This window comes from Triplophysa rosa, linkage group LG25 (assembly GCF_024868665.1).
Source record: "Triplophysa rosa linkage group LG25, Trosa_1v2, whole genome shotgun sequence".
Lineage (NCBI taxonomy): Eukaryota > Metazoa > Chordata > Actinopteri > Cypriniformes > Nemacheilidae > Triplophysa > Triplophysa rosa.
In genome coordinates this window covers 10,638,003-10,652,475 of record NC_079914.1, presented here as the reverse complement: position 1 = coordinate 10,652,475, position 14,473 = coordinate 10,638,003, and the positions used below count along the sequence as shown (strand labels likewise).

The 14,473-nt window shown below is 40.4% G+C and overlaps 2 protein-coding genes across 12 annotated transcripts in view; both read left to right on the top strand.

Annotated features, from left to right (window-relative positions):
- Positions 1-4,156, top strand: rtca (RNA 3'-terminal phosphate cyclase). Its single transcript, XM_057325696.1, has 11 exons — positions 1-548; positions 684-784; positions 1,408-1,551; positions 1,663-1,786; positions 1,895-1,953; positions 2,050-2,191; positions 2,340-2,461; positions 2,549-2,607; positions 2,840-2,934; positions 3,021-3,125; positions 3,228-4,156. Exons 1-11 carry the CDS (start codon positions 504-506, stop codon positions 3,324-3,326), a joined length of 1,095 nt encoding a protein of 364 aa, XP_057181679.1. The 5' UTR covers positions 1-503; the 3' UTR covers positions 3,327-4,156.
- Positions 4,157-6,812: 2,656 nt separating this feature from the next.
- cdc14ab (cell division cycle 14Ab) overlaps positions 6,813-14,473 on the top strand; it is a 29,066-nt gene continuing 21,405 nt past the window's right edge. For 3 of the 11 annotated variants that reach the window (XR_008962051.1, XM_057325332.1, XM_057325338.1), the window contains exons 1-5: positions 8,279-8,842; positions 9,303-9,393; positions 10,017-10,092; positions 11,379-11,426; positions 12,960-13,052. Coding sequence is in view for 10 of the 11 variants with exons in the window: in XM_057325332.1 (XP_057181315.1) it covers positions 8,746-8,842; positions 9,303-9,393; positions 10,017-10,092; positions 11,379-11,426; positions 12,960-13,052 (405 nt within the window). In the remaining variant the exon portion in view is untranslated. Of the gene's footprint in view, positions 7,478-8,278; positions 8,843-9,302; positions 9,394-10,016; positions 10,093-11,378; positions 11,427-12,959; positions 13,053-14,473 lie in introns of those variants that run through there. The other 8 variants (XM_057325337.1, XM_057325330.1, XM_057325334.1 and 5 more) reach the window with 6 other exon arrangements.

Sequence of the window (14,473 nt, the reverse complement as noted above, 5' to 3'; positions counted from 1 at the left end):
CGTTTAGGACAAGTTTAATTTCCCATCTGCGCCTAAATAAGGGTGTTTGGTGTCAAAATCAAACCGTCCTTGCTTATCTCCTTTTATATCTACAATGCGCGTCGCGTCACACTACATCTGCGCATGCGCGGAGCTCGTCCACCATAGCAGTGTGACTGGCAAGACTAGTTGCGAGTCTGACCGTATCGCTGGGAATTTTGTTGAATTTTTATTTCTGCCGAGTCAAGTCGTCATTTATTTATTCCCTACCAGCCATCGTGACATTCAGCATATTATTACTTCAGTTTTTGAGAGACTGTCGGTTGCGCCCGGGGGATTGCGAGAAGTTCGCGCTTGTCGCTGCATTGTTTGTGCGCTACACACCGGCTTACATTAACTTTAGTACAGTGTGGAAGTTGCGCTCCGTCTCTTTTTTTGATTCCCGTGCGCGCGTCTTTCATCTGCGGCGTGCTTTGAAGTCGAACTCGCGTGTTCTTTGTAAAAAATTCTTGAATTTCGCGAAAATGGCCGCAACAACGTTCGAAATGGACGGAAGTGTAATGGAAGGGGTGAGTGTTCATTCGCCATTCTTTTTTGTTTAATTTTGTCTGTTAATCGCTCAAACATTTAGTATATCGCTCTGACATGGCTAAAACTTTATTTAGCAGTTTCTTGAAACTAATTTTCGATGGTTTTCTTTGAAGGGAGGACAGATTTTAAGGGTGTCTGTGGCGCTGAGTTGCATCCAAGGGGCGTCAATCAAAATAAACAAAATCCGAGCCGGTAGAAGCACACCGGGTTTGAGGTAATGATCGTTTTGTTTAAAACGCATCGTGTGTTCAGTTATGTGTGTTTTTTGGTCATTTAAATAGTGATTTGTGATATGTGGAACATGTTACCCATACCCCCTCCCTTTGCTATTCAACAGTGAATCATGAAACAAAGCAAAGTTGGGTTGTTGGGGTCTAGTAACTCGATTTTAACGTTACTGTTGGAGTCAGCCATACAGATAAACGACTATTTATTAAGGAAAGCTGTTTTTTACAGTGTACGCCACAGAAAATGGTAGTTAGATAGTTTAAGCATGAATTTTTAATGGATCCTTTGTTAGTTGGCACAGAAGCACATGGCTACTTTCCATGTTCATTTCATTTGTGCTGGTAGCTTTTCTTTTTAACTTTGTATAAGAGGATTTTTAAAACCCTTCTTTATATGTCTTGTGTAAATTTACTTCTGTACATTATGGAACTGATCATATAAAAACTCATCCAGCAATAAAAGTTTGTTCAATCTCAAAGTTTGATATCCACATCTCATAAAGTATTTGTGTGTCTCCATATCTAATATGAATGTTTTTCAAACAACACTTCATTATCTCTTCAATTGTTATCACCCCCCCACCCCTCCACCCCTATTCAACGTCACCAGGCCTCAGCATCTGTCAGGTCTGGAGCTGGTGAGGGACATGTGTGATGGCAATCTGGAGGGAGCCACAGTGGGATCCTGTGAAATTACTCTCACTCCTGGGAAAATCAAGGGTGGCAATCACATCGCTGACACTCAGACGGCCGGGTAAGAGACTGAACGCTGCATCAAAGCACTTGATTTTCTTACAGTGAAACCAGTCACAAAATGCAATTTAGGGTCTTTCGACTTAAGCTGGTTTTTTTGTGGGTTGTGTAGAAGCGTTGGGCTGCTGATGCAGGTGTCTCTGCCCTGCGCCTTGTTTGCTCAGGGTCCATCAGAGCTCTGCTTGAAGGGCGGAACTAATGCTGAGATGGCACCTCAGATCGACTACACGATGAAGGTATAAAGCGCTTGCCAGGACTAGACTGGTCGGCTGGTGGCTGTTTAACCTTTTCAAAATCGATCTTTTATCTTTACGAGGTTACAATGAAAACTTCCAATTCCCTAGGTCTTCAAACCGATCGTGGAGCGATTCGGAGTTCAGTTCGACTGCAATTTAAGAATGAGGTAAAACTACAAATTAGTTGGAACCTTGCATTGTGCATCTGATGATTCTCAAACTGGTTTCAAAACTAACCCGAAAACGATTTTCATTGAAAACAGAGGATACTATCCCAAAGGAGGTGGAGAAGTTGTGGTCAAGGTGACCCCTGGGAAGGAGCTTAGTCCCATAAACATGACTGAAAGAGGAAACATCACCAAAATCTACGGCAGGGCGTTCGTGGCTGGAGTTCTGCCATTCAAGGTACAAGATTACCATCGACAACCGTTTCTTAAGTGCATAACTGGTCTTGAAAAAGATATGGCGTTGTTTTCAAACACATGTTCAGTTTTGTTGTTTACAAAAACAGTTAGTTTTGTCATTTTGTAATTGAATCGTTCTTTATGTTCAGTTGGCAAAGGACATGTCCACAGCGGCAGTACGCACTATCAGAAAAGAGATTAAGGACCTGTACATCAACATTCAGTCTTTGCAAGAGAAGGACAAGGCATGCGGCAATGGCAACGGCATTATGTGAGTACATCTGTGATCTTAAACCCGCCACATCAAGCTTTTTTGAGGTTTCGTTCGTGCTAACATGGCGTTTGTGTCTTTTGGCAGAATTGTTGCAGAATCATCCACTGGCTGCATATTTGCAGGGTCATCCCTTGGCAAAAAGGGTAAGTTGTCTGGTTGCCCAGAACGTTCACATCAGATGCAACAGAACAAATGGTTCAGTGTTCTAGTTTTGCCACTAGAGGGCACTACATCACAAAGAGAAGCCTGTACATATGAGCTTATGTAGACCAGAAGGTCAGGGAACATTGCTAAGCCTGAATTCGCCAATTGGATGCAAACGAATGAGACGATTCATTGGAAGCGTGAACCAAACATGATTTTTTTTATTGTCAGGTGTGTACGCTGACAAAGTGGGAATCGAAGCTGCCGAGATGTTGCTGAGAAACATCCGACACAATGGTTGCGTGGACGAGTTCTTGCAAGACCAGGTCAGCGACGCATCCGACAGTATTAACGCAATGAATACCTACATCGTGTGCCTCGGTGAGGTGTAAATGATACGTTTCTTTTACAGCTTATTATTTTCATGGCCCTGGCGAATGGCACATCTAGAATGCGGACCGGCCCGATCACTCTACATACGCGGACGGCAATCCACGTCGCCGAGCAGCTCACGAACGTAAGTCTACCGTCTACATATCTAGAATTCCATCTAGACACGTTCGATTGGAAAATCTAGATCTCCTGCGTACTTTCTCAATTTTGTGTTTTTCGTTTGAAGGCGAAATTTGTTATACACAAGGCCGAAGATGAGCAAGCCAACAACGGCACCTACATTATCGAGTGCCAGGGAGTAGGTGCCACCAACTCGAGCTTGTAAGCGTGGCTCGTCCTCGGCCAACATAAGATGGAGGACTTGTAGCAGAGAGACACTACTACTGTAACTGGATAACTTAAAGATAGCTTAACATTATCTTCATGTTATCTCAGGGTTCACGTTTTCATAGTTTCTGCATTGACCACGGGTCAGCCTGCCCTGTCCGTGCTTATTCCCTATGCTTGCCCCTTCCCTCTCTAAAACTTTTGTTACTCAGGGTATTGCCTTATACTGTAACGAATTGTCACCTTCGGATAGTTCGGATCCTCTTTGCAATATTCTCACCTAGTTTGTCGGTGTGATTTCAGATTCAGTTTCGAAACGCTCAGATTTGCTTTCCACACCCTAACATAAGCCTTAAGGGTTAGAAACCTTCCGATACATCGAATTGATCGATCGCTTAACCATTTTGCATGGAAATAGTAATTTACTGTACATTTGTCACTGGTAAATTTAGTGCACTGTGTGTACACGGAGAAAAAGAAAAGGTTATACAGCCCCCTTAAGTTTATGTAGCTGCTTTTTGTTCTGTGTTATTTAAGACAATGTGTTGGTAAGAAGCAAATTTCTGAAATTTCATCTTCGTTTTTTTCTTTGTGCTTTTTGTTCCATGGCGGTGCACGGCATTTCTTAATAAACTTGTGCGCTGTTGTTATTTGTTAAATGTTGATTTAAGAATGACAAACGCTATTGGTTTCATTCCATGTTCATTATTAGTGTTTATTTATAAGATGGAATTGCATAAGTTGATTTGACTTTTTTGGCTACTTTATGCAAGGTTTTGTTATTTGCATTCAAATAATTTTCAGGAAAAAATACAATAAAATGAGAAAGACATTCATGATTCTAACGTGACTTTCATTTAATAGATCACTTTCTAAACCTATATTTAATCTACAGTTACTTTAAGGTGGTTTTGCTATTTTGTTCATTATAAGCACCATAATGAACCATCGGCAGCCTTTCTTATGTATATGACACCCAAATACCTTTTAAAGGTGTTTAGTGTGGTATTCAGCTGCCTCACGCCCATATCAGGGCCACCAAACAAATACACCCAAAGAAAGCACTTGTTTAGATCACAATGCAAATCTTCACATTTAGCGCACCCTAGAGACGGTCTACAAGTGTCAGCGGTTACCAATCCAACCGGAGTCTCATCCTCGGGCCTCTTTGTGTTCCGGGGCAATACAATTACTCCCGGCAGATGCCAGAACAATAGGGGGAGAAGAAGAGAATAGGGCAAACCATGTGACGATGCGTGAATATGCATGGAGCCCTTGGGTCCAATCTACATTGTTAAAAGGAGACCTTCCCTCTGGGAGGTGGTGGGTGTGGTTTCTGAAGGGCATTTAAGCGTTTGTCAGTCTGATCATTGGCTGTCTGGTACATCTGTTGCTTTGAGTAATTAAACGCTGGCGGAGCAGAAAGAAAAATCTTTGCATTTTTAAATGAAAGAATTTAATAGACGTTGTGTTTTAATAAGAATTATTTCAACAAGAAAAGCATTAAGGGCATAGTTCACCCCCCCCCCAAAAAACAATCACTTATTCACTCTTATGTCATTTTAAACCTGTATGACTTTCTTCTGCAGAACACAAAAGATATTTTGAAGAACGTTGGTAACCAAACAACATTGGCCCCCATTGACTTCCCTTGTATATACACAAAACCACTGAGACATTTGTCAAAATATCTTCTTTACAGTCTTCGTACAGTATTTAAACATCATAAGGGAAAATAAATGATGAAAGAATGTTTCGTTTTGGGTGAACTATCCCCTTAAGGTCTTCAAAATATATTTAATCTCATCCTATTTAAAACGGGCAGTTCTGTTTGTTGATTTAGAAGGGTTGTTACATTAAAAAAAGGTGTGATCTATGGTCCTGGCCTGTGCTTCTGTACACACGTCTTACAGAGCGTAGTCGCAAAGTAATGAGGTTTGGTTTTGTCCGCAAAAATGACATCATAGATAACAGGAGGTGTTTAAGGTAAACCTATTTTTAATTGTGTCCAGATTATATTATAACAGCTTCTTGCTAGGCCAAATACAGTGAGCTTTGAAATATTTATATTGGTGTGACATTTTATTTATCATTTTGTTAAACGCAGTGTGTTAGGTTTTAATAATCGCATGGACTTTGCACTTACATATTGTGACAAGATAAGATTGCCATTTTCTGAAGCGTATTACTCCATGCTGATCTATTTCAAACATTCTTCTTAAAAGTTCACCCAAAAATAGAAATTCTGTCATCGTTTACTCACCCTCATGTCATTCCAAACCTGTGTGACTTTCTCACTTCCACAGAACACAAAAGAAGTAACTTGAAAAACGTTGGTGATCAAACAACATTGGACCCCATTGACTTCCATTGTATGCACACAAAACCACAGAGACATTTCTCAAAACATCTTCCTTCGGGCGCCACAGAATAAATATACAGGTTGTGAATGATCTGTGGTAGAATTTAAATTTTTGGGTGAATTTTCCCTTTAACAAATATGGGACAACCAACTGGTTCTATAGCTTTAAACAAACATATACTAGGAATTTAGTGGTAACGTCATTTTCTCATCAGCAAGCAAATTTAATTTATTTTCAAAGTCACAGTAGTGTTGGTCAGAGCATTGCTATTAGTGGATTCATCTTTCATGAACCTAAGACACTTAAATATGTCAATGTGTCGCCTATTTGTGACATCTCTTACAGGAACAGTTCACCCAAAAATGACTCGCCCTCAAGTAACAAATCTGTTCTTTGAACACAGAAGTATATTTGGAAGAATGCTTGTAACCACACAGTTCTTGACCACCATTGACTACCATAATAGGAAAAATATTTATATTTAATTAATACTTTATTAATTTCTTTGTTCTGTTGAACACAAAAGAAGATATTTGGAAGAATGTAGGAAAGCAGTCCTGGAGCACCTTTGACTACCATCGTCATTTTTCCTATAATGGTTGTCAATGGTGGCCAAGAACTGTTACAAGCATTCTTCAAAACATCTTTCTGTGTGTTCATCAGAACAAAGAAATATTTTCAGACTTGGAACAACTTGAGGCTGAGTAAACGATGACAGAATTTTTATTTTTGGGGAACTGTTCCTTTAACCAAGTGATAAGACTGGCTAAGATGACAGATGATAATAAAAAAAGAAGAATGAATGAATCTCTCAGGATTGGGAATGGAAAATACATATTAGTTGACCACTATTTTAAGTGCGTAGGAATGAACTTGTTTTCTCATCATGCTGAGTGTCAATCTTTTGCAGCCTTCCCACAGATCGCAGGAGTGGTTATTGTCAACAAACTTCCTTCCTGTTGTAGATGCAATCAAGTGTTGTCTTTAGGTGCTTCTGTGACTCTTCTGTGGAACACAAAATAAGATATTTTGAGGAACGTCTCAGTGGTTCTGTGTCCATACAATGGAAGTCAATGGGGGGGCAGTGTTGTTCGGTTACCAAGGTTTTTCAAAATATCTTCTTTCGTGTTCTGCAATTTTGGGCCTTCAGCAATCTAGGTTGCCTATATGTGACCATGGTCACCTCTTAAAAATAGTGTCAATACACACAGTCATCTTCATTTTCACTCGACAACCAGCCAGATAATGAAACCCCTTAATTCACTTGTTTGCTCGCTAGACTTTCCGTGATGTCATCATGCCTTTATCATCAGCTGAACAAAAGTCTAACATGCTCCAAAAACCTCTGAAATACTACACGTCACAAAGAAAACAACAACTGGGTCCAAGGTATGCTACAAAGCGGCACGTTAGCGCTGTTCGTTCGGAAAAATAACATGAGGCAGCTTGAAAGTCACACCTCGCCAGGACTGTAACACAAGACACGTGAGGAAACCTGAGCCGGTTCCACCAACCAGATCCTGCCCGTTCTGTTCCGCTGGCACACAGTGTCCCCATAAACTACTGTACAAGCTGTTGAGTCTGTATATTATCCAAAACGCTCTCTGTGCTCTGCATGGTCCCGGGGTCTCAGAGGTCTGACAAAAGCCGTGGGTGCCACCAAACCCGGTTCTGTTAAACCTTCATGAAGGCATGTCAGACGTTGCATCCTGGAGGTCCCAGGAGAACAGTGAATGGAGTCAGTCAGTCCCAGCGGTAAACAAAGTCTGGATCTCCTTAATAGGAGGTAAGATGGGCTTGCTTTAAAGCTGCACGTTTTTGATACAAAACAAACCTAGAGGCGTGAAATGTTGTTTCGTGGACTTTATGAAAACCTTATGGGCTATGAAGACTGATGGGTTGCATGCAAGACTTCTCAGTTTGTTTGCTGTAGTTGCATTTAATGTAATGGGATGCAAACTGCTGCCAAACTAATGCATATTATTTTTATACACTGATTATAAACTCAAAGATAAACAAGTATGTTGATAGTTCCAAGAAACTAGTTCAGTTCAGGAAGGATCAGTTTGTTGTTTACTCATTTGCATATTATTCAAATCAACATCCGACATGCTGGATTCTGCTTTCACACAAATACAATGTAGAATGTATAGACCTATATTGCTAATCTTCTTTATGGTGTCCATATGTTCAATGTGAATTATTTCCGTTGGGTGACCGCAGTGTGACGTGTCTCATACATGACCTTTCCAGCTGTTGTTGGATGACCCGAATAAACAGTCTGGTGTGAGCCAATGACATTTGAGATCAGATTGTCTGGCGATTAATGTGTTTGGGTGCTCTGGATTGCTATGAGCAAATGATAGCTGGATAGATAGATAGATAGATAGATAGATAGATAGATAGATAGATAGATAGATAGATAGATAGATAGATAGATAGATAGATAGATAGATAGATAGATAGATAGATAGATAGATAGATAGATAGATAGATAGATAGATAGATAGATAGATAGATGCATCTTTCCTATGACTGGTCGATAGAGAGTTGAGCGCCGCTGATTGGACGGCGCTACACCACGTGACGTCCCTTTAAGCTCTTTCTAGACTCTCTCCGCGACCATGGCACGAGAAAGATTTCCACTTAATGACCAGAGCAGAGTTAAAATATAGTAAATCTCGTATCGTGTTTGTCCAACGATAATACTCGACGAATGGTGCTTTGCAGGCTCACACAAGGCTAGCGATACAAGCACTTTTACGCGGGACGCGAGTTGGGATGTTGACGCACCTTGGGGTTACTTCAGTAGTTTGTCTTCTCGTGCGGACTTGCTCAAGCAGGAAGATAACATCACACAAACGCGTGGGAGAATGCCACAAGACTTGAGTGCCTTATTTAAACATCTCGTTGGTGTTTTTGGTCCCGAACTACTCTGAATTTTCGCATCATCGGTTAAGAGAGAAGTTGCATGCGCGTGGGGAGGGAGCGGGTTTTTATAGCAGCGATACTTTGTTGTTCGTTTCGTAGCTGCGCAAAACCTGAGCTCCGTCGATGACGCTCGAGCACTTGAAACATTCGGCGATACTTACGACTTTATTTCAAATGGCTGAGGATAGTGATTTGATGGGTGCTTCGGAGTTTATAAAAGGTGAGTTTTATGGCTTGTTTGAGTACTTTGATTCATTCATTTGTTCAACCATAAAACGTAACGTTATTTTCTGTTAAATTTATTTTGCACACTTGCAAATGAGCGAACATTCAACTTTCTGTCTTAAACACGTCATCTCTGACGTACATTTTAAAGTTCGACTACAGGGGATAAATCATTGCTAGCTATCAATAGTATTTAAAACTACGACTTCCAAAAAATAACCATGGGTTTACTACACAGTAACCATCGTTCAACTTTGGTGTTGTAAAACCATAGCAACCACAAACCTGTCAGGAGCTGTACTTTTACTATAATGGTTAATTTTCTTAAGGGAAGTCCGATGCATATGAAAACCACTAATCCGACGATTAAAAACACACATCTGAAGAGTGTTACTTGTTTTATAACACTACCAGCAGGTTTAATCGACCATGTCTGACTTTCCCTCCCTCCTTAGATCGGCTCTACTTTGCCACCCTACGGAGCAAGCCGAAAAGCACAGCGAACACGCATTACTTCAGCACGGATGAGGAGTATGTGTATGAAAAGTGAGTTTTGCCGCCTTCTGCCAGTGCCGAAATCCTCAGCAGGCGGGAAGCGCTTCCAAACTCTGTTACATAACGACCCTTTCCTGCACTTGAAGTGTAACAAAGTTGCATTTGCAAATCTCCGGCGTTTCATAATGGAACTGTCAATCATTTTTTAATTTCGTGCTGAGGGAAGATTAGACAATAATGGAATTGCTGTGCCGCTCCGCCTCCTGACAGAAAATTTGACTGCAGCATTGCAACTTTGTATTCCTTTTTTACACTTATTGTGACATAAACGCACTGTTTGCAGAGTGCATTGCGAAATACGTATCTTAAAGGAACAGTTCACCCAAAAATGTAAATTCAGTTAACTCGCCCTCAAGTCTGTATAAAGCACGGTTTAGTTACAAGCATTCTCCTTAATATCTTTCTCTGTGATCGTTAGAACAAAGGCATTTATACAGATTTGGAGCAACTCGAGGGTGAGTAAATGATGACAGAATATTTGGGTGAACTGTTCCTTTAAATTGAATACAGCATGAAATGTGCAAAACAAGGGTAGGATTTCTTCATTTATGGCACATTAGAGCAAAGTCTCGGCACCTATTTAAGAATAACTGGTGTTTGTTTGCCTCTTCTAGCTTTTATGCAGATTTCGGACCGCTCAACCTCGCTATGCTGTACCGGTACTGCTGTAAACTCAACAAAAAGCTTAAGGTGAGTCAAGCACCTGCCCGATTCGTTACATTACTCCTGAAGAATGCGCAGAATGCAATTTGGGCCCACGCCCCCCCTCGGATGATTGCGTTGAGGATATTTTGGGCTGACATTTCCATTGTTTGTAATGTGGGACGGGAACTGAAACCGAACGACACAGCACTGAACTTCTGCCATAGCCAGGAAAATGTCTTGTTCAGGTTCCACTTGGGTTCCTTTTAATGCCTTGTCCTTGAGGCAGTCTGTGTGTGCTTGTTTAAAGTAAAAGCACCAGAGGCTAAGAGTATGTATTTTTCAGTCGTTGACTCGCCTGCCTCAAAGCTGTGATATCACATTAATGCGGATAGAGCTCATTGACTGCTGAACTTTGCTTTGGGCATTTCCCAATATCAGATCTCTGAGCCAACCAAACAAAGCTATAATACAGTCAGTAAGTAGTTATTTAGCACGTGATGTCAAGTATAGATCAAGTAGTTTAGTAGTAATTTAGTAAGCCCTATCCAGATGCTTTTAAAGGCACAATTCCCGAAAGTAACCTCAGGTTAATTGCCATGTTTATGGGTAGGAAGTCTGTTGGTCTTCAGGGAATGAACTCTTCTGGTTCCAGCTGTGCACTTTACCCACTAGGCCCCAGTTCAACTATTCAGCATAGTTACAAGTCAATCCAATCTTGGCTCTAGGCTCTCAACATTTTATCACATTTTTTTAAACCCAGAACCTTAAATTTATATCAGATGCAAGCAAATGTTGGGGATTAGAATCGACCTTGCGTCTTTCATCCAGCGAGACATTCAGCAGCCGCCGGCGTTGGAATCGTCATGTGGTTCCAGCATGTCCTAAGGATTTTTGAAGGAGGATTAGATGTCTTTCCAAATAGTGCTGGGGGAGGGACATGGGGTTTGTCCTTGTCCTCTGTCTCCATATTTTCCCTTGGTGGCCATTGTAAACTTTTCACATCTGTTTAAAGCGTCTATTGCGTGTTTTATATTTTGGCCGAAAGAAGGTAGAGGGCAAAATGTTTAATAACTTCAAAATGCTTTTGAGGATTTGGCTGATATACAATGCTGATATGTTTTATTACAATTTACAAATATTAGAAAGTAGTTTTATTCCGACTCCAACTTTAGGTTCCAATTAATCTAAATAGAATGGTCAGCAAAGACGACCAAACCCAAAGCACACAAGATTTAGGAATTATTTATTCTCTGTTTAAATTTTTTAAAGATGTTGGTATCTTTGAGAAGCCAAAATCAAGTCTATTTTATCTCTGTTCTGTGTTTTTAAAGCTGGCAAGCTGTAGTTCACTCATGTGTTCATGTTTTGGAATATTGAAGGTAAAGTCCTCCTGTAAACGCATGATGTGTTCCCTCCTCTTTTAACCACTGTCACCATATCCACACCTCTCCAACCACATGCGCTTGTCCCAGCCTGTTTGTGATTTATAAGTTGTTGCCATGGCGATGGCATTTTTCTTTCTAACCCCACCACCGGTTTGGGCCTGCATGTTTGGTTTTGAAGCCGAAAAAGCAGAAGAGCAGAAGTGAAGTTTAGTGTTTTAATATCTGTTTGTGAACTGCGAAATGTAGTTGTTGCGACATCATTGTCGTTGGCGATTTGTAAGATGGGTTTGCATTGCTAAGTGGAGCATGTGGAATCTCAAGTTGGTGTTTTTGTAGCACGATGAGATAAAAATGCTGTCAATCTTGAGATTGTTGGCTATAGGGTATTGTTCTTAAGCTATTCAGTCGAAGGCCCGTTTGTTCCCTTCTCTAGCATAACCACCTCCTGCATGTGGATGCTTTTTTATTCCTGTGTGAATATTAACCTACTGAATGGTTGCTAACGTGGTTTTACTTCTCAGATTTCCAAGGACAGATGAAAGGGTTCAACCCTGTTATTTGATTTGAGAAGAGAAGGTCCCGAGACGAGCTATAGTGAAAACACCTTTATGACTTACGTTCAGGCATGAATGGATGCCTAAAAGTAATTTTAAAAAAAGATGGGTTGTTTTGTCTTTACGTGTCTGGATTGTAGGTTGACACAGTGTTGAAACTCCAACAGTTTGTTGCGCTCGCAGTTTCAATGTTTTTCTAGGCAAATTTCATCTATGCTACACAGGAACAGATGCTTTGAGATTTTTTTTCCGTTCGGCTCGTATCCAGCAGCGATTATTCAGAAGCATTTGGCATGTGCCCGTGCATGAGATGTCTTTTAGCGGTTCACCTGCAGCCCTTTTTGCGTGTTACTGCAGCTGCTGAAGCAGGTGTTGAAACATCTGTCTCACGTTCCCTCATTTTAAAACGTTTGGTTTAGTTATATCCAAAGAACATCTCAAGGAAACAGTTTTGGGTTGAGTGTGTGGTACCGAGATTGCTGATGTCGGTTTTTATACCGCTTCCCAAACATTTAACCAGTCATGTAAACCAACTATGAATGGGTTTGAAGTGATATTTTAAACACTAAAATGACTTCTTGACTAATAATAATGATTTATGGCAAAAAAATAATTTAAATCACTAAATATGGACATACAGTACAAGGTTTTAGAAGGACAACAGCGATACGATACATTAATTTTAATATATTTATATACGCGATATATTATAATATATAATAAAGTGTACTTTTTTATAAAAACCCACTTTAACAATTAATGCAGTTTTTATTTTCATTAATATGCTGTTTTAGTAAAAAAATTCACATTCGTGTTTTTTTATGTAAATTTGGCTATTTAAAATAAAATGCTTTTGTTCAACACAGGCATTGTATGCACTTGTACGCAGGTTTGGTTAATGTTTATAAACTAAACAAACTGTGTAAACCCTATTTTTGCTTGCGACGTGACACATTTATCTCTGTCTTTCTAGTCTTTCACACTGACCAGGAAGAGGATTGTGCACTACACCAGCTTTGACCAGCGCAAAAGGGCTAACGCTGCTGTGCTCATCGGTGCCTATGCTGTAAGTATCCCATCATCCTCCTCTTTCATTTCTCCAATCATCTATATTCCTCTCTCACAGAACAGTCGTGTTAATAACTTTGGCCACTCCCGAGGTCTCGCGCTTGGGATGGAATCTGTCATGACCCTGCAAATGAGCTACTCCTCAACATCAAAAACAACAATCCTCCGCGTTCGCTGGCGTCATGGGCATGTCGCGTCAGCAACAGGTTCATAAAAGTGGCATGCTTGTGATCACGTTCTGTCGGACAGAACGTCTCCTCGGATGTTTGCCAGCGTCCTCGATCCAGCCGCCCCCTCAGAGAGAGCAACAGCTTGCTGACTGACTGGTACCTCCCCCGCGTTGTGCTGGCACAATAACACCACCAGCGTCCTTGCTCGCATGCCAGCGTGTCGACCGCGTTCATTCATTCACACGTTAGCCGAAATCATCAATGCCAAGATTGCCTCCTTAATGCACCGTCGGATGAATCTGCGCTTTGAAAGAGAGCAGATTTATAACTCGGATGGCACAGGTGGCATTTATAATGTGGGTCAGTGTACCGTTAAGCTTTTCTGTTAGTGGCCGTCTTGTTTTTGAGCTCCTTTATGGGCTCGTGGCATACATTTTTTTTCTGAATAATCAAAATCTGATCTGCATTTTAATCCTCATAACACGCATGTCTGCTTGTATGTGAATTATTGCTGAACATTTGTGTTCTAGTTTACACAATATGATAAACTCTGGGAGACCACAGACGAGGAAAAAGCTGGTGTCCTTATAAATATTAATGAGTCCTAAATGGAAACACGGACAGGAAGTGGTATTAGAGACGCTTCTCTGGTTTCTCTCAGAGAGGATGTTGTTAACTTCTGCATGTGCGATTGACAATTTGGGCCGCTTTAATGTTTATGTCCAGTTTTAAACTCCAATATAAGGGAATTGAAATGCATTGATGGTGTTTTCCAATATCTTGGTTTTCTGTTTTCGTGTAGCCCTAGGGGAGAGGAGGGGGATGCTGATGTTCCCTTGCTTTCTGTTGGACGAGAGCCATGATGAATTATAATCTGGATTTTGTATAATCTGATGTTATAGGACTATGATGTAATGGCTGTATGGCAGTATAAATCCTCTTGTTTGTAGCTGAGGCTCCTGTGGTGTTTTAGTTTTGTCTTTCTTTTTATAATCGTATTGACAATGCGTTCACATTAGGGCTGTCAAACGATTAATCGCATCCAGAATGAAAGTTTGTGTTTACATAATTCATGTCCATGTACTGTGCATATGTATTTTGTATTCATAAACATACACATATGTATGCATATTTAGGAAGTATTTACATGTATTTATATATATTTACCAATAAATAAAATTATATATAAATGTTTATATTATATTTTTGTTAAATATATTCATGTAAGTGTATGGGTTTATAATTACAA